The sequence below is a fragment of the Centroberyx gerrardi genome, chromosome 2 (genome assembly GCF_048128805.1).
Source record: "Centroberyx gerrardi isolate f3 chromosome 2, fCenGer3.hap1.cur.20231027, whole genome shotgun sequence".
Classification (NCBI taxonomy): domain Eukaryota; kingdom Metazoa; phylum Chordata; class Actinopteri; order Beryciformes; family Berycidae; genus Centroberyx; species Centroberyx gerrardi.
In genome coordinates, this window is record NC_135998.1 from 32961844 (window position 1) to 32987491 (window position 25648).

A 25648-nucleotide genomic window follows, 5' to 3' on the forward strand; every position below is an offset into this window, starting at 1 on the left:
CTATACTTAAGTGTTTTGGGGCAAAGTGTAGGCTTCAGTCAAGTCCTATTTATTTCTCAATGATCAGTGCTTTTAACAGGCAGATTTATTACCAAATGTAAACAAAATACATAAATACAGAGACAAAAACAAGGGATAACAACTACATTGCTCATTTTAAGATATAGGTATAGGTATAGGAATAAGGCTTTTGTGTGAACATGTCTGTGCTTGCCCACATGTGTGTGAGTGAATATGATCGGTCAGTATAGCTTCAAAATCAATGTGGCCAACACTGTTATTCTGCAATCTGGAAAAATGACTTACACATTTTTCCTCAAAGTGCATTTTTGTGTATCAGTTGTGTTTCAGTTGCCGTACTATATATGTTACAGTATGTAGTTATCTGTCGGAAAAGTGTTTCCTAAGGAGAATTCAGTTTGAGTTTCGTCATGTAATCATGTAGCACTGAGATCAGCTGTTGTCCACGGCGACTCTGAGGGAAATGGAGAGGGTGTTTATAGGCCTGCTCAGTGTAAATCTGAGTAAATCTATATCCTTCCTATACTCCAGATCCTCTGCAACATGTTGTAGAGGTGCTTAGGAACTAACTGTTCCATCTGCCTCTCTCACTCTCTCACTCTCTCACTCTCTCACTATCTATCTATCTATCTATCTATCTATCTATCTATCTATCTCCGGTTGCTCCAAATATCATCCTAGAGTTATGAATACTATTTCTTGAGAGAGAGAGAGACAGACAGGGAAAGACAGAGACACAGGTCTATTAAGTTGCGGCTTTGTCCATCTCTAGTGTCCTCTGTAAAAACTCGAGGTAGTTTATGTAGGTCAGCAGGGTGGCATGGTGAGCAGGGAAGAGGGGAGGCAGGACTGTAATACTCGGTCTTTAGACTTCTGTCCGGTGTTTCCCCTCGTCAACGGCTTGTTCTCGCTCAGAGAAACAATCGAGCCAATCGGAGCCTTTGTGGGCGGGACTAAAGTTTGAACCGTTCGTGCGACGGTTTTTCATTGGTGTTTCGGCAGAACAGATTTGTTGAAATCAGCCTAAACATATCGTCTTTGCAAAACAGTATTTTTGTCAAAAACGACCGACATCCTTGGTAAAGTAGGTAAATATTCCCAGCGTGACTGAAGTAACATCAGAGTGTCCGGATACGTCGGTCACTAGTGATCGGTTCGGGGAAAATCAACCCCCCCCCCCCCCACACTCTCAGGCTGAATAATGGAGTGGGAACGAAACAGATTTTCAGTCTGAATATCAGGCTTGGAGTCCGGTGTTTGGACTATTTTGACTTGTCTTGGTCTCGGCCGCTATTGGATGTTGACTTTTTCCTGCCTATCTTAAAATATTGGGTACTTTTTTGGTTTGCTTTATTTTCTTGCTGGCAGTACAAACAATTTAAAGGTGCAATGTGTAATATTCCTGCTTTACTGAAGCATAATATGACTAGTAAATATCAGCAGAGGTTCCTGAATGCCTTTTCTTTTCTGTCCCTTGAAATTTTTTGAAGTGTTTTTTTTTTTTTCCAAATCCCTGTTAGTTTTTTTTTCGTCATATGTATTTCAAGGACATGCAGCAGGTTTACGTCGGCTGTTAGCTAAAAGAGCAAAGCAAAAGATGGAGGGTGAGGGAGAGAAGCAAGACTTTCGACATCCAATTTATCAAAGCATCTGATACGCAACACAGCAATGTGAAACTCAGGGAAAAACAAGGAGTCTCTACTGTGAGTAATGTAACTAATTACTGCTCCTGTTGAGTAATTAGTAAAGTAATGCGATTGCTGTTTAAATGAGTAATAAGTAAAGAGTAGTTGATTACATTTTCCGAGGCACTTGCCCACTGAGTTTAGTAACAGAGTTAAAACAAGCATCAATTTTTTTTGTCAAATGTGTGTTTCAAATACTGCATGTTCATATGTGAGAATATAGTCACACATGCACAGGCGAGCAGAGCAGACCCAGACATACAATACATGCTTTATAAATACAGACATACAGAACATACTGGTTCAGGACACAGGTGGCACACATGCTGACTCACTGTCCCACGGGGGAATACTGAAGCCGAGCTGGTTGGGTTGGCATGGCGTTAGGTCGGGCTTGGCAGACGACCTGAACTCTGCAGTCGATAATTACAAGGCTGAAATGAATGTGGATGGCATCCTTCTTGTTAGCACAAATCATTGAAGGCATCCGGTTAGCAGTAATAGGTAAGTGTGAGGAAAAAAATGGGAACAAATCCACCCAAAAACACTTTTAACACTGTTAAAAAACGGCTATAGGAAATGTAGCTTGCTTTTCTGGGCCCATTTGGTGGTTTGGTGGTGTTTTTTTCTTTTTTCACACCATAACTGGCTAAATGTAGAGGATGTGATGTCCTGTCTAGATATTTCCAGTGCTGCTAAAATGGAGTTTGATATGAGAAAATGTTTCAGGATGTAAAACATCAGCGGTAAACGTCAGGTTTTGGTGTCAGTCCCTCAGAATCGAAGAGCGAGGGCTTCTTTCTAGAGCCGCCATTTTGCACCAAGAGACGTTCAACAATCATACAGGGAGAAATCCATCGTAGAAGAGGAGAGAGACTAATTTCTCCATCCACAGGAGCAGGAGAGAGACCAGAATGCAATGCAGCATATTGCAGCGTGACTCGTTTTTTTTCTCGACTGGAAAAACTCTTGCTTTCTTGCTCTTGCTATGCTATCGCTAACCATGTTGCTATCATTCTCTCCACCTCCTGCACATATACACACACATATACACATACAAGTTCAGGCCCCTTCTCGAGTGGTTGTCGAAAGGCATTCTGGGAAATGTAGGAAATCTCTGAAGTAGACGAGGAAGGTTGAGGGAAAGTGGATACACCAAAAAATATAAATTACAGCACTTCATCAGAAAGTAACTCCTGGAATGCACTGAACATCACAGATAAATAACAGTGTAAGAGCACCCGAGGGTGGACTTTCCCTTTGAAGTCGGATTTTTGCTTTGGTAGAATGTTTTCATTTTTTAAAATATAGAAATCTGTGTTGGAGATTCAAGATTCAAGACATTTATTTGTCACATGCATAATTGTACATGTACAACAGCAGTAAAATGGGGTTGCAACAACTCAGACAACTGTGCAAATAGCGAACATAGTAACAGGATATCAATATAATAATATATAATCATATAAAGCTATATACAGGGAAAAATGTATCATAAAAGCTATATGTACATAATAACATAGGATAAAAAACCAACAACCACCACCGTCAACCACCAAGACTACTCTAAGAACAATAGTTTCACTTTCATTTTTGGTTTAAAAAAAGTTCTTCTAACACCTACAATCAAGGAAAAGCAGATTCAGGTATTGGTGGAAGATTGGCGGAATAGATCTGCTTTTATGGCTCGCTGCTGCACGTGCATTAGTAAGGCTAATTTGGTCTTAACTGGACTTGTCTGGGCTGAGTATGGTTATGTTTGACAGAACTGAACAGAACTGGGCTAACATGAGCTCGGTTTGAACACACTTGGCTTTTTTAAGATGAGTTATAGCCTAATTTGGGTTTAATCGTCCGTGGCGCGGTTGAGTTAGGCTTGACCACAGTGAACTGGCTGCTGCTGAGAACAGGCCTCGGCTTCACTGTGTTTACGTCACAGTTTCTCAGTAACTGGAAAAAGTGTAAAGAGTATTCTTCTGTCTAAAATCTTCAAATCATTACTTCTGTTATGTCAACTGTTTAGGCTTTGGTGATTTTAATGCTCTCGAGTGTTTGTATGTATTATTGTTTGCTGTTTGTCTCATTGTGTTTTTATTTCTCATGTCTTTTACTGTCTGCAAAGCATTTCGCAACTCTGACAAGTGCTATAAAAGTGTATTAATATTATTATTATTGACTCTTTGTAGATAGATGGCTGTGGTTTGAGGCATGGCTGCGTTTGACGACACAAAAGGATTCACTTTTATGTGTTCTGCTGGGCTGAAGCTGGCTTTAATTAGCTTTGGGTTAATTTTGAGCCGAGGGTGAGAAAACACGCAGCAGAAGAAGATTTTGACCATGATCAGTCTGTCCCATACAAGCCAGCAGGTTCAGAGCAAGGTGAAGAGAACAAACCATATAGCTTTCCTTGGAGGTTTCCTCAGAGCACAATGGTCTTGAGAATTTGTACAGAATAGTTAAGATATTGAACACAACATGTAGTTTGAGTCAATTCTAAAAGATTTTTTGAGTATTTAATATTTATTAGATGAATATACAAGAGTGTTACAGGAAAGAAGGGAGAGAGAGAGAGGGATAGAGAGAGAAAGAAAGAGAGAGACGCGATATCTCATCATATCACTCCACAGTCAAGAAGTCCATTTTGTTGATTTCTAATCAAATTAACTGACTAACAAAGAAGTAACGTAATTTTGGCACAAAGTGTCAAAATTACATTACTACAGTCAGTCCTGCTTTTGGTGAAAGCTAGTAAATTACTTTAGCTTGTGTAATAAAATCGTTTTAAATCAATATTTTGTATCAAATGATTGTCTTTGGTAAGTAGCTGTGAAATGAGCAGAATAATGTACAGCGAGCCGGTCTTTATTAAAAAAAAAGCGCTGACAGGGTGATTTGTGACAATATGTTTTTATAGTGTCCCGACCTGAAATACTCATCATATCATTCTGCTCAGTATGTCCAGTGCTAGGCCTTGTTACACTCTCTCTCTCTCTCTCTCTCTCTCTCTCTCTCTCTATTTCTCTCTCTGTTTTCTTCTCTGTATGTATGCATGGGTGTGTGTGCATGCTTGTGTGTGTGTGTGTGTGTGTGTGTGTGTGTGTGTGGCATCGTGCTGAGAGAGTCCACATGTAGCTTTTGGAGGAGAGACTGAGTGGAGACAGAGAGATGACTGACCAGGACAGCCCACACAAACACACATACACACATGCTCACACACACACACACACACACACACACACACATAAAAGTGTCTGCACTCGCTCTACAGTTTTGTAGTCGACATTTTCCTCTGTGTGTTTTGAATCAACACAAACAATGGATGAGGTTCAGCTGTTGAGGTCTGATCCTCTGGCACGCCAAAACATTTTTTTTTTTTGTGTACGTTCTTATTTTACCACAATGCAACTTGTGAAGAACTGACTATATGGAGAGACAGAGAAAAATAAAGAGAGAATACAGGCAAATTTCTAAATCAATGTCATTCATAAATTCAGATGACATGACCAAAGAGCAAGGAAAGGAAGCAAGGAAACAAGGGAGAAAGAGGGAAAGATAGATTAACGATTGATTATAGTAAGTTTTGCAAAAGTTTTACAACAAATATCTCACTTTGTGCCTTGTAAATTGTCATTTAATTGAGTGTACAATGATTTGTACAAATGGATACATATTTGTGAGTACATTTCCTCTTTTTCACAAATATCTCATACTTTGTACAGGAAAAACAAAATAATTCCAATTTCCATATGTATTTTTTTTAAGAAATATTTGTTTGTGGATAGTAAAACACATCTGTGATGTGTCTCTTATTTATGGATCATTATACACACATTTATCAATAATATTGAGCCCAATCTCTCTCCATAATGAATCACTCTTCAGATGCTATCATCTCTTCAGACATAATAAAAACAAATGTATCGTCTGTATCGTGACATTACAGAAGACTGTCGAACCCAAGACATCCCCACACTGCAAATACTAATAAACCTCACACGTCTTTTTTTGTGGCTTATTGTGGTTTATTGATAGTTCTTCAGTGGAGATCGACAGGGAAGACAGGGAGGGGATGGGGGGAGAAGGGATGACATGCAGCTAAGGGCTCAGGCAGATTCAAACCCCTTGCGATTTGCACTTTGCCTTAATGTTACGCACTCTACCGGTTGAGCCTCAAGTCATTTAATATTGTATTCGTCATTATTGTCTGAAAAACGTACTATTCCTAAAGGGGCATTAAGTCATTTCTGATTATTACTGACCTCTGTTGATGAGCCACGGGATAGCAGCAACATCGACAGATCTGTGGCACGGCTTATGGTGTCCTGTAATGAACTGAAATATAGTCACATCTTCATAATAGAGAGCAGTAAGCTGGCTAATCAGAGCAGAGATCCAACAGAAACGTCTAGTGAAGAGGAAATATATCACCATGCTAAATACTGGAATAATAACACTGCTTTGTCATTTGATTTTTTGGCTTGTGAATGAAATGTGTTGGGACACCAGTCGCTCGCTGTAAGCGTCGTCCTCCAGCTTTGAGCAGCTGAAAATGCGAGGGGGTTACCACGGCGACACTGGTCGGATCATGTCAAGAGCATTTCCAAAGCGATATCATCAGGCGTTTGCTCACACAGACTGTTAGGAACTGGTGGAAATCAGATAGTTGTCCAAGAAAATTCCCTAAACAAGTTAAATTGCATTGAAAATAAACGAAATAAACTTAATCCCCCTACTATTATCAATAATCTCAGTATCAATACTCCCCCTCCCTCCTTTTTTTATTTATTTATTTAATTCTTTTTTGTTGTAATTGTCTGTGTTTATCCTTTTCGTTTAGGGCCATGTTTAATACCTGTTCAAAATCGATTGTAACTTCCATTGATATGCATTCTGCACTTCATTTTTGATTTATGTCATATATTATATTTTCACATTGAAATTTACTAAAAAAGACTTTAAAAAACAAACAAAAATAAAACTGAATCCATTAGCAGATTATGTCACTTGATTTGAGAAAAGTGTGATTTTCAGACTGAATACGTGACATGACGAGCTGAAACGGACACCGCAGTGTGGTGGGACAGTTTCACCTCAGGGTGTCCTTGAATGTGTTTCAAACCTCAGTCTGACCTTGGCTAAGTATTGTATGTCGGGGTTTTAGTTCGCTTACAGTAGCTTTCCTCCCTTCACCCGTTCATAACTCAAACAAACAGAAGGAGTGGGTTGGGGGGGGGGTTGTTGGTATTCGAGTTATGTTATTGTGAAATCTTTGTTTCACAAGAGTCAAAACAAGCATATTGTCCTTTCATCCCTTTCCTTTCTTTTCCTTTCCTTTCCCTCTTCTCTTCTCTCCTCCGCTCCTTTTTTGTCTCCTCTTCTCCCCTCTTCCTCTTCTGTCAGTTCATACAAAGTTGAAACCAAACCCCAAAGTCTCTGATCTGAATCCACTAATAAACAGTTGCTGCCTCTCCTCTCTTCCCCCTCATCCTCCCCCCCCCCTTTATTCTCCTTTCATCTCTATTTCGTTTTCTTCCCCTCTCCTCTCATTTTCTTCCCCCACAATTTATTCACAGAGAGCAGAAAATTGTCAGACCGCCCTATTAATATTGAGTTGTACCCCCTTTTTACACAGTCTTTCTCTCAGTTGTCTCAAGCGTCCCTCTTTAACCTGTTTCTTTACCTTTATCTACACCTCCTTTCCACGTTTGAAGTGGACTTGATAGGTGAAATAAATACGGATCGTAGCTTTACCCTGGAAATTCACCTGGTTAGTCTCGTGAAAAAGTGCAGGTGGTTCTAATAATTTGTACATTCGGTGTACATAGGGAGAGTAATTCGCCCTCTTTTCCTTTTTAACAGAGAACGCCTGTTGAAACGAGACTGAAACTCTTTTTTTTTGGGCCTGAAATAAAATGTGATCTTTGCTTTATCTCCTGCCTGACTGAAAGTATAAAGTTGGAATAAACAAACCGCAAAAAACCTCTGATCCAGTTCGACTAATAAATATACACAGCCTCTCCTCTCTTCCCTCTGCTCCTTTACCTCCTCCTGCCTTCTTCTTCTCTCATTCTCCCCGCTTCATTTAAGGTTGTAACAAACCCCAAACCTTCAGATCTAAATTTCACTAATAAACAGATATAGCCTTTCCTCCCTTCGCCTCCCTCTCACCCTCCTCTTCTTCTTCCCCTCCTCCTCCTCCCGCTGCTCCCTCGCAGTTCAAAGTCGTAACAAACCTCAGAGCGTCTGATCTGGTCCCACTAATAAACAGTCATAGCCGGACGCTGACCGACCGAAACAGATGAGTCAGTCTAAAATAGGAATGCCAGGAATTTCAAATAATTCAGCTGAAAAGACGCAGCTGTTTACAGTTCTCTGCAGCGGAGAGAGAAACAGCGCACTCAACTGTTTGCTCGACTTTGTGCTAGATTTGCAAAACACACCATGACTCATTAGTGGTTTTACCACACGGCTTTGATGAAAATTACATTTTGATTGGCCAACGAAGGCATTCTGAGCAACTGTTTCACATCGATTCAACTCCGCAGTCAAGAAATTAACTCTTTGCCACTTGCTGTCAAATGATTGTCTCGGGGTCTTAAGCACAGACTGTAAAAAGGATGAAGTAGTGAGTGTGATGTCACCCACCGGCTGCTGAAGGGCCGTTTTGAAGCCTGGAGGTTGTGTTTGCGGTCGCCGCCATGCTGCAGAGCCGCTATTGGCCCGTAATCGGCGACCTGTCGATCACCGGACAGGCGACCTGTCAATCACTAGGAAAACAACCCTGTTTTATAACCATTATATCCCGTTAATGACACAATTATTTTGAAAATCGCCAAAAGGAGACACATAAAAAGCAGCGAAATTAGCTACTGAGACCGTAACCTCTTGTGGAAAAAATGTATTGACTTTATATTTTTAGCAGAAGTTGGGTTGTGGTCCCATTGACTTGCATGGAGCTGGGCCACACACACACACACACACACACACAGGCATAATACGCGACAGAGAGAGAGAGAGAGAGAGAGAGAGAGAGAGAGAGAGAGAGAGAGAGAGAGAAAGAATTGCTTTCCTGTTGTTAACTATGGTATTACTGACATCCCAAAATAGCACACTGTAGCTAAGTTTGAGAATCGGAGTACTGCTGGAGTTACCATTCCCAAAAAAAGAATACAGTACTTTAGGCATTTAACAAATCATGTGCAAACTATTCTTTAGCTGTCATTAGGAAGCGCTGTACACAGACGACACTTCCAGCAAACATGCCTACGAGTCCAAAAGGGACGAGTGACACATTCTGCACACAGCAGCAAACAGTTCTGTCACGTCCTCAGAGACAGATAAACAGAGACAAATGACTTTCTGTTATAGTTTATGTCCCTGTTTATTTGGATTGGACTTCTCAGATGTTAATAGCTTAGGTCATTCCAGTTGAAGCTGCTGTTTTTTGTGGCCTACAGTTCATTTGATGGTCAAACTTTGATATGTGCTGGCTGAAGAGAGCAGCTCCCTTTATATGGTTTCATTATTGTTATTTCATTTTTATTTCTTATCCCTTTATGATCTCTGCAAAGGGCGTTGAACTTGTGAACGAACCTCTGAATGGATGAGGGAGTATTGTTGCGAAATTTCCTCCTCCTCCTTCTTCATCTTCTCCTTCTTGTCCTCCTTCTCCTCCTCCTTGTCCTCCTTGTCCTCCTTCTCCTCCTCCTCCTCCTTCTTCATCTTCTCCTTCTTGTCCTCCCCTTCCTCCTCCTTCTCCTCCTCCTCCTTCTCCTCCTTCTACTCCTCCTCCTGCCCCCCCTTCTCGTCCTCCTTCTCCTCCTCCTCCTTCTTCATCTTCTCCTTCTTGTCCTCCTCCTTGTCCTCCTCCTCCTCCTTCTTCATCTTCTCCTTCTTGTCCTCCCCTTCCTCCTCCTTGTCCTCCTTCTCCTCCTCCTCCTCGTCCCCCCCTTCTCGTCCTCCTTCTCCTCCTTCTTCGTCTTCTTATCATCCTCCATCTTCTAATTTGGAGGTTCAATCGATTATGATGATTATGATGACGCTGACGATGATAGAGATTATAATGTTAATGATGACGGTAATTATGGCGATAATGATAATAATGAAGACAATGACATGTACAAAGACAACAATAGTGTGAAACATTGTATTCCTAAATGCTACATCTCCATTTTGGAAAAACATCATTATATAATTTTGTAACTAATTGTCCAACCCTAACGACAACACTGTAATTACCTGCAATCCTTTAAAAAAAACATACCATAATCATAATAAAACTCTTCCTGTTCTCTTCTCCTGTATCCCTCCTCCAGCCCCTCGTATCGTCACCTTATTAGAGACAGTCGATGTCCTGCTGGATCACAACGCCACCTTCATCTGTGAGGTGGAGTCCCGCCCCCCTGCTGACATCACCTGGACCAGGAACAACTACCCAATCATGTAAGAGTACACCTGCAACCTCTTTCAGTCACTGTACTCACCATCTCATCTCTTTTAAGTCTATTCACCATGCACCAAAGTTTTAGCAAAAATTTTTTTATATTTTTGTCCTACATTCCTCCATCTTTGTTGCTAAGCGCCCATTGCTGTGGTGTTTCTGCACTGCACTTCTCAGAGATCACCTGTCAATCAAACAGTGTGGGCGGAGCTTGAATTTTCTGCTTACATGTAACACATATTTTGGTCTCAGCATAATTCCATTTGTGTTATTTCATAGTTTTGATGTCTTTACTATTCTAAAATGTGGAAAATAGTAAAAATAAAGAACAATGTGGTATGTCCAAACTTTTGACTGGTAGCGTATTTCTTTCTCAATATTCATGATTGTAAAAGTGAAATGTAAATTGAAATGTAAAGAGTTTTTTTTGTCAGTTCTGCTCACCCTCTGTCTCCCCTCCCTTTCCTCCCACCAGGTACTACGACCCGCGGTACATCACCAGAGAGCAGGGTCAGATGCTGATCATCCCTCATGTTAGAGAGACGGATAACGGAGAGTACTGCTGCCTCGCCAACAACGGCATCGGAGAGCCGGCCAAGAGCTGCGGGGCGCTGCAGCTCAAGATGAGTACGTCTGATTCCTCCCTTTAGTCCAGTCTGGGTCTCCACTTCAGGTTTTTGGAAGTCTTTGGGTTTTGACTCAAACTGCACTACCAGTCAAAAGTTTGGACACACCACACTTTTCTTTATTTTTACTATTTTCCACATTTTAGAATAATAGTAAAGACATCAAAACTGTGAAATAACACAAATGGAATTCTGCAGTGACCCAAAAAATCGATCTTATATTTTAGACGTAAAGTAGCCTTGATGGAAAGGCTAAGGCTTTAGAAAGAAATTCTTACATAGGCATCAACTTCACTTTTATTCAATTTATATTTGTCTAAGTAACACATTTCAAGCATTTAAGCATAAGCCTTTAGATTGAAATGGCTTTAAGAGAATGAAAAACATTAATGAAAAACTGAATTCAAAAATAAAAAATTTCAATGAAGATTAAAAAGACGCACACTGTTATAAAAGCTAAAAATGTGTTTTGTTCATTCTTCTTTCTCTCTCTCCCTCTCTCTCTCTCTCTCTTTCTCTCTCTCTCCCTCTCTCTCTCTCTCTCTCTCTCTCTCCATCAGAGCCTCAGATTAAGCGCCATCCCACCAATGTGACCCTCCTGATTGAATCCAAAGCGGTGTTGCCCTGTGTTACCCTCGGCAACCCCAAACCGGATGTCACCTGGCTGAAAGATGATGAGCTTATCAAGGTGTCCCATTTTTATTTCAACAAATATGACAACCAACAAAAATAGCTGTTGGAAAGTTTTCACATGAAGCCTTTCATATTCTATCATTCAGCCTGTTAGATATTTGAAGAGTTTTGTTCCAAAATGAGATATCCACCATTTAAAAAAATGACACCCACTCTCCCATATTGACTGCTGGCATGGACGTTAAGCACATTATGGGTTTGTATTGAAGCTAGGAGTCCATCTATCAAAAACTGAAAAAAATGATGCTCATCGTGTTAGAAATCAACATCAAACTTTCCCTGACTGAGTTGGAATCATTGCACTGGATCTTTAAGACATTTGCTTATAAAATAGGTCATTTTTTGAGGACAGATTCATTTATGTTTATCAAATATTGCCCGATGAATTTCAGGTAGCAAAATGTTGATAGCACACTTGATAGCCCTAATGACACATGCAATCTTACCCAACCCCGTTTCTGCTAACAGCCAGTTTTCAACAAAGGTACCCAACCTAAAATAGCATAAAGGAGTGCACATGTCCTTATTTTTTGGCTGGATTTCCAGTGTGTTATAGTATCAGACAAGTGTTAATTTTATCTCTAAAAATGGAGTGATTCTAACTAGCCGTCTTGTCTCTCAGGTCAGCGACCGCATCAGCATCCTCGACTACGGTGCGTTGAAGATCCACAACATCCAGAAGCAGGACGCAGGACAGTATCGCTGTGTGGCCAGAAACAGCTTCGGCTTCGCCTTTTCAAAGCCGGTCACCATCGAGGTGCAGGGTGTGTATTTTACCTGGTTTCCCTATCTATCTATCTCTTTTTATGTGTGAATACATGGTTGTAGGTACAGTATGTCTTCAAAGAAACAATCCTGTTGGTACAATGCATATAAATATATAAATAAACTAGAAGGGCACTCGGAGAGCGCAGACCTCCGCCAAGGTTCGTGCTATTATTGCTTGTTCGTGAGTCGGATCCGGATCCGCTCCAAAATTTAATGGGTTCTTCCTTGGCCCATGCTACACCCACAGATGTGGCATAAGTTCTTTTTATTCCATATTTGCTGGACTACTGGTGCACTTCCTAAGAGGAGCTGTTTGCTTCTATTGTACAACAATCAAGAAAGAAGTGTCTGTTGTATCAATGCAACCTAAATGCAGGATAAATGCCTTGAGCAGACTGATACTGTCTAGTACTACTGTAGGATAGATACAGCATAAATGCATCAAGGGTGTTTTTAGAAAGGCTACCAGTCTAAGTTCACTGGTTTCTATTTTTTTAAGCCCTTAAACTCTGATTTTCCCCTTGAAATAAAAGAAAGAGCAACATTTTTTCTATACTGCACAGAAATGTCACATATTCTGTGTCTGCTTATTCCAACGCTTCATTGAAGCTAAAGGACGCAAATTGAGTGAAATATTCAAACCCAAGGCGCCATTTTTTATGGCTGCACCATTACATTAAATGGAAAAAATCTAAATGTCTTGTGCATCATTTTATACACATTTCCCTGTAATTCAGCCTGACATATTTGATATCTTTGGAAATCTTGGGATCTTGACTAGAATTTAAAGTAAAGTTCTGTGGGTTTGAACATAGCTTGACCACACAAGATGTGTTTGTAATGATGGACCGGCAGGGTGGAAGAGACTTTTATAGTAAGGTTCCACATAACACACAGTGTAATGAGGAATGTGTTTCTTTGCATATGCATCTCAAACACACACACACACACACACACACACACACACACGCACATGTACCAGAAGTGTCAGAGTGCAGAGGCAGTCAAGTAGAAGAGTTTCAATGTCTTCATATCAAATTTTGTTTGTTTGGTGGCAGTGATGGAGGGATGAAGCAGGATTTTTGGATGTACATTTATGTGTGTGTGTGTGTGTGTGTGTGTGTGTGCCTGGTGTATGTTTCCAGCTCCGGCGCGAATCCTGCGGGTTCCTAAGGAGAAGAGAGTAGCGTACGGCAGCCAGGTTTCCCTCGAGTGCAACGCCACAGGAAACCCCATCCCCACCATCACCTGGCTGGAAAATGGAAATACTGTGAGTAGTCAGGTTCAGTGTGTGTGTGTGTGTGTGTTTTAGGATTCAACCGATATGGGTTTTTGGAAGGCTGATACCAATATTTTTGTGTTTGTATTAAAGCTGCCGATAGCCGAAATTTTGTATCTTTCAATTTGACCATTTTTATGAAAATGCACCATGCGTACATAAACTTTTATGAATGAGCTGAGCTAAAAAATGAGCTGAGCTAAAAAATACCAAAATAAACTTTGGTAATGTTAATACAAATGAATAAATCTAGGCCAGCATAAATAAATAATTTAATTTAATTATAAGCTTATTTCCTCCATGAAATGAAAATAGTGTTGTAATTTTCGTCCACAAAATCAAAAGCCACAAACGCAATTTCTTGCACAAAATGTAATGTTGTTTCAGCAATTTTTGGATGGAATTAAGCAAGGTGTTTTTGAGTTTTGTACATGAAATTCACAAGGTAACAGGTGGCGCCCCATATATATTGGCCTGAAATATCAGCAAACCAATATAACGGTCTAATCCTTGCGTGCGTGTGTGTGTGCATCTATATCTGATCTATCTATCTATCTATCTATCTATCTATCTCTCTCTCTGCCTCAGCCCCTCTGCCTCATGCCGGTGACCTCAGCAGGAATATTCGAGTCTCGCTCACAAGTCGAGTTCAGCTCAAATGTCAGTCAGCACAGCATCAGACGCATTTCAACACATAGCTGGCATCAGACGCATTGTGGCACATTGTCAGCTGCAGAGCCTTACATAACCACTGAGTTGTGACAATGAAGAGACTAGACAGGCAACCTGCATTAAATACTGCATTTAGTACGGAAATGAAACTTAATTTATATAATCCTCATACCTCATGGAGATTGAGATGAAATGAGATGAGATTAAAAATGATCTGATATATGCAGACAACTGCAAATTATTGTGTGACATTTTACTCTATTCATCATTTACTATACGTTGTCTTTAAGATTTTGGTTCTTTTAGTGCACTTTGTGGAGGTAATTGCTCTTCTTCTAGTTATTATTAGGGTAATCTTTCATATGTTGTTGATCCCCAATGGCAGAACCTCTCCAAAGGGAGGTCAGAGGTCACAGTCAGCTGGGCGGCGGCTCTCCAACATGGCAGGTTGAACCTCCTGTTGAAAGACAGGAGGACCTGACCCTGCTTCCCCACTTAGACTCAAAATTAGATTCAACAAGGCATTTAAAAGTCGGTGTTTATTATTATCTCTGCTTTGAGTTTCAATAACACACCGTCTGGCGGCCATATTGGAGGTCCTCAGCTCTAGGAAACAACTGTTGTGAACATCTGATTGCACTACACCTACAGCTTGACAATCTCATTCAATAGACATGGTCAATTTCTCTGCTGTTTTTGACTGGGAACTGATCATTTCACCACTGATCCATCTGATTGATTTTGTGTTTAGATCATTTCGGCTTAGTAATGGGTTGTAGCTGCATATTAATATTAACATTGGTTGCTTTGCTAAATTGATCTCATACAAATACGTGAAATCAACTTGTTAACACCAAATTACGTATTGGTGGTTGTGTCAAAAAAGTGTTAAAATTCCATGTTCCCAACACGAAACATGAAGGAGACACAACTATAAACAGGAAGTAGTGTCACATTGAAGTAGTGCAGTGGAAAGTAAAGGTGTTGTGGTCGGGCCCAGCTTGTATGAAGGACATTTCTACCGTGAGTCAAATTTGAGCTTTTTTTAGCTTAAGTTTTTCTTATTTGACCCGAAACCTAACCATAACCATAATCTTAACCTTAACCAAAGTTTTTTTTACTTGGCTAAACTTAACCGTTAGCCAACCTTTACCTGAAAATGTCATGTCCAATTTGTGCCGTTACCACAGAATCCAATTTGTGCTATTTTCACTGATTGAAATTTGTGGTGGAGGAAGATCATTTTCACATAAATCGTGTCCACAGCACATTCATCTGCTTTTCAGAGTCTGCGCTCATTTCACGACTTTTCATGAGATCCCGCCTGCCAGCTACTCAGCTTGCTAACAAAGCCAAAGAACAGCTGCCTGTTGGGTTCAGCTGAACTCTTCTCCAGCTCAGGCTGTTCTGGAGTACAGAGAAGTCAAGACAGTTTACTGTGTCGCCTAAATTTAGAAACAAACCTTATCAGATGATTCATTGGCTTAGGATATAACATTACTGAATTGACCTATACACCCACACCACAACAATCTCTCTCAGGTAGCTGTCTTTTTATAGTCTGGTAGTTGTGTATTTCGTCATTATTTGTGCACAATTCTCCAATAGAAATGGCTGCTGGGAGATTTGTGACTCAACTGCAAAGCTTCTATACAGTCCTGCGTCCCAATCAGTTCATTCGACAGAAGCTTTGTCCTCTAGTCCTAAATTTCAGCTAAAAGAGGTTTTTCACCAGTAATCCTTTTTTTGGGGGGGACCAAGTTTCTTATATTTTCTATTTCTTACATCATATGAAAAATGAACAATATCTTCCCCATCCCCCACCCTGCGACCATAGAAGTCCCTTACATACATTCATATTTCAAAGCCGACATCACAGGAGAATAGGAAAATCAAATAAATAAGTTTATAAATCTGCAAATAAACAAATTGTATGACCGACATTTACCAACCATGTCAGTTTTCGTCTGTATTTGAAAAAACACCAGTAATGTTTGTGACTCTGTGCCTGTATGGCTCTGGTACCACAGCCTCTATCTGATGTCCATGTGTCTCGGTCAACAAAACGATTAGCACCATTCCTCCAAAGCTAATAACTGAACACATACATGGGCACGGGCAAGCACAGGAACGCACACACACACTAGGAACACACACACACACATATAGAAATACACACATACAAGTAAGCACACACTCTCTCTCTCTCTCAAACACACACACACACACACACACACACACACACCAGCTAATGTCCTGGATGCTGAGCTGTGGGATCAGTGATATAAACAGAGAGGGAATTCTCATTATGAAGGCAGACGATGGAGCAGATAGCTGTCTATTTAGCTAATAATACACTGGGTTATCAGCTTTAATTGGGTCTTTATAAAGGGGCCGATGTGATGATGCTGTCAAAGGAAAACCTCGTATCACCAAGTTTGACGTCAAGTATGCCGCTCTGTAACCCTGTGGGTCTGAACCGTTTCTCCTGTGTCTTCCCTGTAATGTAATCCCTCTCAGCCTTTTTACTGTGTCAAATAAAGAGTAAAAAAACACTAAAGGATAAAGGCTGGGAGGTGCGGAAGAGGATGAGGGCCACATGTGAAAAATGTATTTGAGTTCTGACAATCAGAATTCTGAGATTAAAGTCGGAATTCTGAGAATAAACTCGGAATTCTGATATTAAAGTCGGAATTCTGAGATTAAAGTCAGAATTCTGAGATTCTGAGAATAAAGTCAGAATTCTGAGATTCTGAGAATAAAGTCAGAATTCTGACAATAAAAGTCAGAACTCTGAATTCTGACTTGTTTCTTTATTAAACTCAGAACTCAAAACATTTTTCATGTGACCCTAATCCTCTTCCATAGCGGGATGACAAATAAATACTGTAATCTTTTTTATTTTTTTTATTTTCCATTACGAAAAGTTGACTTTTCCTCCATGATTTTTTTCCTCCAACGGCAATGAAGAATAATAATCTCATACAGTATCATTTTTGAGTAATGTCACGAGGGTTGCTGTAATATATTTCAATAGAGGATAATTACACAAGACTTCCAGGAGTCTATTTAATAAACTGTAACTGTTACAGATTGAGAGAATGGAGCTGAGCTGATGGAGTCTGATAAAATAGATCCAGAAAAATAATTACAGGAGATATGGAGGGAGCCACTAATGGATATTATGTTAAACAAGTGACGTTATAACTGAAATAGATTTAGAGAGTCAAGTCTGCAGATGTCTGCAGAGTCTGCAGATGTTGTAATATATGAGTAAAGTCATCATGATTAACACTTTAGTCTAAGGGAATTAGTCAGATATATAAATGGATGTTTAAAATGTGCATGGAACAGCAAATGCATATGACTGATGTAAATTCAGAAAGTGTTAAGTAAATCATTTTCTATAAGAGTCTAGTCAACATAATTCACATTCTGAAAGTCAGTGATGGGCTGATGTGAGTGAGTTGGTGGTCAGCTGGCCTGCAGCTGACAAAGCAAAAAATACTAGTTAACAAATGAGTTCAGAGAATCACGAATCTACAGAGCTGCTGTGAAGAATGTACAGTATATAAAGTATATATATACTGTATATATATTTACATTAGGATTAAACCAATATATAGGGGCTGATATGTTAATAAATATTCAATATCAGCCAATCATGCATTCTACTGCCAATATACTGCTGCCAACACAGCACTGAAACTGCACTACTGAAAATCACAAACGACATACTTCTCTCTGCTGACTCTGGCTTCCTCACCATCCTCATCCTCCTTGACCTCAGCGCCGCCTTTGATACCATCAACCATTCCATCCTCCTCTCACGCCTTCAACACTCCCTCGGCATAACCGGCACCGCCCTCTCCTGGCTTACCTCTTATCTCTCTGACAGACATCAATACATCTCCATAAACAACTGCAAATCCTCCACCGCCCCAGTCACCCATGGTGTCCCCCAGGGTTCAGTGCTTGGTCCCCTCCTCTTCATCCTGTACATCCTCCCTCTTGGACAGATCCTCCGCTGTCATGGCCTCCGTTTCCACTGCTACGCCGATGGCACTCAACTCTACCTCTCCTCCAAAGCCATCACCTCAACCACCCACTCCACCCTCACCACCTGCCTTGCAGACATAAAATCATGGATGCAACAGAACTTTCTCAAACTCAACTGCAATAAATCTGAAATCCTCATCATCGGCCCAAACTCCCTCACCCGCTCCGCCCAGACCTTCTCTCTCAACATCGACGGCTCCATCGTCACCCCCTCCACCCAGGTCCGCAACCTTGGAATCATCCTTGACCCCACCCTCTCATTTCTACCCCATGTCAACCAGGTCACTAAAACTGCCTTCTTCCACCTCAGGAACATTGCCCGCCTCCGGCCCTCCCTGTCCTTTGCCGCTGCCGAAACCCTCATCCATGCCCTCATAACTTCCAGACTCGACTACTGCAATAGCATCCTGTACGGCTTACCAAACAAAGCCCTTAATAAACTTCAATACGTCCAGAACTCCGCTGCCCGCCTGCTCACCTCCACCCGCCGCCGAGATCACATCACCCCTGTCCTTCACAACCTCCACCGGCTCCCGGTTAAACACAGGATTGACTTTAAAATACTACTCATAATACTCATAATACTACTCATTTTCTTTGAACATTTTATTTATTCATTTAATTGTTTAATAATGTTTTTGTAAATTAGTTCTTCATTTAAAAGTCAGTAATATCCCCCAGAGTTTCTATACCAGTGAACAGGTGTGTGATGTCTCTCTGCCTTAAAGAGCTGCTGACACTAACAGAATCTCATCAGTCTGGTTTCAGTGGAGAGTTTTAGTGTCCCATGATGCTCTGAATGCTGTTTCAGAGGATTTTACACCCTGATGAGAAGAAAATTGTGGGGGAAACACTGAGTTTTTTTGGAGTGAAAATGGAAAAATTTAAAGATATTGAATAACAGCATGGAATCATGCAGCTTCAATAGAAAAATATTGGTATCAACCTTCAAAAACCCTATAGGTTAAACCCTAATATACATATTCCATATTTAAATACACTCACACACACACACACACACACACACACACACACACACACACACATGTATATATATAATATATATAAAACAAAACACACAAAACATGTTTTGTGATTCAGGATATCTTAAATCCAGAGGATCCAGTCTAGAAGAGATTTATCAGCCACATACTTAAGTTACCTGCTATCCATTAAAAGATGTTTTGTGCTATCAAACATTTTGTGAGGATAGATGCCACTTTTCTCAAATGGTGGAAATCACAATTTGGAACAAATATTCCCACAGCCAAGCTAATCCTTGTTGGTGTTATCGATCCCACCAGATTTAAGAAAATAACCTGACTTGAACCTGAATTTTTGAGTGTTTCCATTATAATTCCCACTTGATCTAAAGAAATGATAATGAGCAACATAATTTGAGTCAGGAACCTCAGTCTGCCTGTCAGTCTGCAGTCTATCATTCCTCACCGCAGAATATTCACTTTACAGCACCGGTCACACACACGCTCCATGAAGAGGGCCGACTATTTAAACAGTGCTGGTGCTCACCCAGTCTGACTCCATGTAGTCTACTGGTGTGAATTTAGCTGCTGTGTTGCTGCCTGCTATTAAAATTCTGCTGCTTTCACTCACCCTCCACCACCCCACCTGCCCCCTGCTTACAGATAATGTAGGGAGGATTTACATACTCAGAAAAACAAAAATAACACTGCGCTCAACACTTAACTTAGTGTGGATCACCTAATGCAACACCAAACATAGAAAAAAACACTTATTGCATACTAGAAGATGACTTTGAATTGCCTATAAGCGAAGAAGAAGCGAGTAACAATTCTCACTTATGCGATTCCAGTCATCTTCTAGTGTGGGAAGCTTTTGGATTTACACACTCCCTGATTGGTCGCTTGTGCTCATTGCGTGCAGGAACAGAACATAAAACAGTACATAAAAGCAAATTTATTCACTGCTAAAACCAAAAGTTGTATTGCCATTCCATCTTATCAAAACAAATTGTTTCACTTGATGCCAGACGAAGCAGAAAAACAGGCTGACATGTCGTTGCTAGAACTTGGAAGCATTCATGCGTTAAAATCCAAAATCATGTTTATTCATGAATTTAAAGTAACAATCTGCAACTTTCTCATATAAATACATTTCTGTTTTACTACTCTCTATAGCTGATTGATACCATACAACAGTGATTCAACCTCTATCCAGTTGATGAAAGCTTTTCCACTGTCTGTTCTAAACAGCCGGTGTCTGGCAGCTCTTTCCTGGGAAAAATCCTCTGCTGCACAGGATGCATTTTACGTTTCCAGTTTGTTTAGAATAAGTAGAAGAAGAACTGTGATGTGTCTCGATTTGCACGAGTGGAGTTGATTGTATTAATGTGAATATAACTGATAATTTTGATTTTTTGTCACCTTGGACTGCCGACATTAGTGCATTCGCTGCCATGCCTGCTTGTAATCACCAGTAGGAGGCCGACGTGACAGTAGTCAGTCCTCAGGAGTCTACACAGTGTGAAGGCACTGTTAAGCTTAAGCTGCAGGGTGTGTGTGTGTGTGTGTGTGTGTGCGTGTACAAGATGAGTGTAAGATGAGTGGCTGAGTGTCATTAGTGAAGTGTGAAGAGAGAGCGCCTCAGCTGTACCCTTCATCTCAGCTGGCTACTGTTACTTTGCAGTGACCTGCTGTGTGTGTGTGTGTGTGTGTGTGTGTGTGTAGGTGTTGGAAGTGGCTTGTAACCATGTGCTTCTGATGGGATTGCCCTGTTTTAAGCTTTAACTAAATGATAAAATTTGCCAGTTTCAGCATAGGTCCAGCGCTTCCTATTAAATATTTAACAGGTTTTAGCACAATCAAGTATTGATTGTGCTAAAACCCTTGACCCTTGCACGTGCAATACTCAAAGACAGAGCTGTTACATTTGGTGAAAGACATTATTCATGACTCAATATCACTGCAAGCAGTCTTGTCTCAAAGTGCAAGTGACATACTGTACATCCCAAAGAACTAACAAAGGATATTTGGAAAGTTCTCCACTTGAGATGGGTGAATTGCAAAAAAAATCTAAAACAGACCAAAAAGAACAATGCTGTAATTAGATTTTGTCTGATGTGGAAGCTAATTTTAGTTCCTCAATGTAATTCTTCTAGTGAAAGCAGAGCGAGGCCCGGACACAGTGATGCAGTCTCAGGTTTGTTTATGCAACAGCTCTCTGTCAGGCACTCGCACCTTTTTTCTTTTTAAAAAGGTCACAACTGTTGCTTGGGGTTTGTGTAGCGGTTTAAACCTCCCGACCTCTGTCACCCCATTTTACTAGTCTATAATCAATCCTGCAAGAAACCTCTGCTGTCTACACGTCTGTGTTTGGTGATGCGGGGTTAGTTAAATGTCTGATGATAGAAATATGGCGAGAGTGTGGTGCAGTTTTAAAGATGAAACTCATATTCATACATGTTATTGAAGATTTTAACTAGTAGATGAAACACAAGTTCCCTTTGGAGAACACTTATAACTGAAAATATGAGTCTATTTTACTCCCATGTTTACAAATATTCAAATGAATGCAAGCCTTCGACAGTCTCAGAGTAAAATAATTTATATAAATGTATTTTGGCTCCACTTTTAGCTCTATTTCTAACATATGTGTGATGACTGTATGTGATGGTGATTTAGATTGACTTCAGACTTTTTATTACATGTGCTTGATGCTCCGACCCCAAAGGAGCTGTTTGGAAAATTGGAAAAAAAACAAAACAGCTACCAGTTCTTTTTTTCATAGATAGTTTAAAGGAGATAGAGGTGATTCAGAGGTTCACAAATAATTTAAATAATCTAAACAGTTAATTTTATTTGAATTTCAGTTCCTTTTATTAAAGGAAAATGTGCCAGTGGTGTGTTGTAATTCCATGTTTCCATTGCAACTAAACTTACCAACCTGTTTTCTTTTCTGTTTTCTGTAGTTTGCTTACATAATCTTAAAACAAGTAGTGTGATCTACCTTTAAGATAGTGTCACTTCTTTAAAAATGTATGTATTTGAAATTAAGTCTCCCCATCACAATTTTTTACCTACTTTATTTTGCAGTTTAACAATAGGAATCCAGACATATGACAAAAAAAGGACAAGTAAACAAATAGACATGACAATACAAAAAAGAGAAAAACAAATGTGTGAGGCTGACAGACAAATTATGGCTTGTGATTGTGCATAGATAGATATTGGTATTCATACACATGCAAATGCCTAGACTTACCAGTACATATAGATACAAAAATATCATTGTGCCTTTTATATACATGGTCAATGTAATACTACCTGCACACAAAAAGACAGGAGGGCCAGAAGCCTCAAAGAGCAGTCATCACACTGAGATCAATGCCTTGTGGATTTATTCCATACTTTAGTGAACAAAAGTGCTCAGTGCACAACGTGAGGTTAAAAGCGAAGCAAATGTTTCAGTTAAACAAGACTTTCATCAGTGCTCATGGTTTGGAAGCATATAAATGGACAAGGCCATGGCACAGGTGCAGTCCATCAGTCAGCTGACTCTGGTAATTGTAAAGGTAGATTCCACAATCATGTGAACAATATTACAAAAAAGAAAACAAACAACACAGCAGAGGTAGAGGACACTATAGATGTAAATAAATAAACATGGTAAATTAAACCTATGTTAACTGCAATACATGATATTAAAGTACCAACACTGAAATACCAGTTATTGCCCAGTCCTGTTATTGTGTGTGCGGGTCGTATTACATTGACTGTTTCTGTGATTTTTCATACCTACGCACCAAATATAAGACATTTTTTGGCTTTTGCTGGTGCAGTACTTCTCCTCCCTTTTATATACATCCCATCCCAAAATATATATGACATGGTACAGTGTAATATATAATCATAACATCACAACATTTTTTTAGCTGGATTTATTTTTTATTATTTTTTTTATGTACTTGGTGCATGAAAAGTGTTTTAAGATGAAACGGCTCGACCAACCTAATATAGTCAAAGTCAAAGTGTTTTATTTATCAAATGCACAGTTTAACACAAGGTCATTCTGAACGATGAAATTCTTAGGACAAGGCAAGCAACAACTACGTAGTAGGCATAAGAAAAATAAAAATATCAAATATTAAATGTTAAAAAGAGTCACAAATAAGGGCAAAAATAGCAAAAGTACAGCAGTTCCAGAGCCAGTAAAGAGGGGCAATATGGACAGTAAGAATAAGAGTATTAAATATTATAAAGGAGTATTAAATATTATAAATATAAAGTGTAGGAGTGCTATTCTGTGGGTGAGTATGGGGGAGGAGGAGTAGACTGAATATAGTTTAACTGGACGCTTTCTAACAAGGCAGCAGACATTTTTATGCGTGCCACCGACCGCAGACATGCTGCTGCTCTGTAAATGTCTGGGTATTTAATAGACTTGGGTGCTACAATGTGATTACAGGCACGTAATGGTTGTAAATACTCACACCGATAGACCATCTGTTTGTTAGTGTGTGTGTGTATGTGTGTGTGTGTGTGTGTGCTTTAACTAAAAGTGCGGGAGATGGGGATAAAGGAAAAGCATAACAGACAGATAAATAGTTAGAGGAGAGAAAGAGAGAGAGAGCGAGAAAGAGAGTGTAAATACTGTATGCTTAGTGTTGGGAGGGGTGTGTGTGTGTGTGTGTGTGTGTGTGTGTGTGTGCTGATTAAAATGACTGGGAGCTGGTTTTCTGGCAGCTAGTTGAGGTCATTAATTTCACTGGAGCCGGATGAAGCTCATTCTAAAAACAGGCGGTGTCAGACACACCTTCAAATATAGACACATCAGCACCCCAGCTGATTCACACACACACACACACGCACACACACACACGCTCACATATAGATATACGAGTATGAATACAGAAATATCCACTGTATATCGGCGGGAACATCAAGGAAAATTATTTATTTTTTACACATACTACACATTCACACAAACATTTGTCAAAGGCTCTGTCACACACACACACACGCGCGCACACACACACACACACACATCTTTATCCACTCCGCAGCCGTGTGAAAATCAAGGAATCTTTAAATCATTTAAATGATGACAGGTAGCTTTATTTATGTCACACACACACACACACAAATACGCACAATTTGATCCATTCAGCACCTGTGAGAGCATCAAGTCAGCACAGAGTGACAGTTTACACACAATTACACATGATGACAGACAATTTATTTTACTTGGACTTCATGATGAACGTTTGGGACGGGAGATCCTCATGTTCTACTGTTCTACTCGCTCCACCGCGGTGCAAATGTTTTCACACCGCTCTCCCAAATCTATTTTCCCCCTCCGGTGGGAAAGTGAATAATGCCCAGTCTCCAACAAGCCTGACAGATTGATTTGATCAAGTCTGAACAGCAAAAAAACACATGGAAACTGATTTTTGCAAATCAGATTTGAGCCACATTTGTACGTGGATCGAAATGTGATTCAAATCGGATTTCTACTGACGCTCTGCACACTCAAAACGGTTTTCAAACTGTGCTTTACACTCGCAATGTAACACATCCAGAGTGCCAGAAACCAAAATGGAGAAGAAAAACGAAAGGTTGCTGCATATATCAGTCTCCTCCGTCGCTGATGTTGTCTGCTGCGACTACATAGTCCCGTGGCGTGAAGGCAAGCTTTCTGAAGCTTTCTGTTTAGCTTCCGTATTTGAAATCCGACCTGATCACTTGCAAATAACAGTGTGGACAGTCAGTGCTGATGATGCGATTTGAGAAACAAATTGGATTTGCCTGCAGTCTGAACAAAGCCTTAAGTGGGAGTGTTTCAGCACAAAGTTCATCCACAATCAAGGGCTGGCTTCACTCTGCTGTGCTGGAGCCAGAGAAATATAACAGACATTTTATTTTACTTTTACCACACATTCTTCTCTGGATAGGTAGAATCTTGAACTAATGAAGTATTTTGTCAATGCAAGGTGGTTTAGCTTTTATAACATGTACACTAACATGCAAATAATAAGTATGCAAGATAATAATAGTGTGCTTCCACTAAGTAGTGTCCAGGCGAGGATGACTTCAAAACAATCTCCATCTCATGCAGCAACATGGTCACATATTGAGTCTTTTTGTGTCATTTCTCTTTGCATATGATTAAATGTCTCTTTCCTCGATGTGTTTTTTTCTCCAGATCTCCGGTGCGTCGGTGGAAGAGACGCTGGTGGGAGAGGTGATCCTGTCCGTTCTGAAGGTGACGGTGAGCAAGCCGGCGCTCTACACCTGCCTGGCCTCCAACAGGCACAGCGCTGGAGCCAACACCGTCAAGGCCACCGCTAGAGTCACTGTGGCAGGTAGGGAGGAGGCTCTGAGTTTCATTACAAACTGAGATATCCAACATTTGAGACACCAGCTCA

General features: G+C 40.2%; 1 protein-coding gene across 1 annotated transcript in view; it reads left to right on the forward strand.

The window, feature by feature from the left end:
- musk (muscle, skeletal, receptor tyrosine kinase) overlaps nucleotides 1-25648 on the forward strand; it is a 55754-nt gene that overhangs the window by 492 nt on the left and 29614 nt on the right. The window contains exons 2-7 of the mRNA XM_078286249.1: nucleotides 10022-10148; nucleotides 10622-10773; nucleotides 11333-11460; nucleotides 12088-12229; nucleotides 13379-13503; nucleotides 25426-25585. Coding sequence (XP_078142375.1) covers nucleotides 10022-10148; nucleotides 10622-10773; nucleotides 11333-11460; nucleotides 12088-12229; nucleotides 13379-13503; nucleotides 25426-25585 — 834 coding nt within the window. The remainder of the gene's footprint in view (nucleotides 1-10021; nucleotides 10149-10621; nucleotides 10774-11332; nucleotides 11461-12087; nucleotides 12230-13378; nucleotides 13504-25425; nucleotides 25586-25648) is intronic.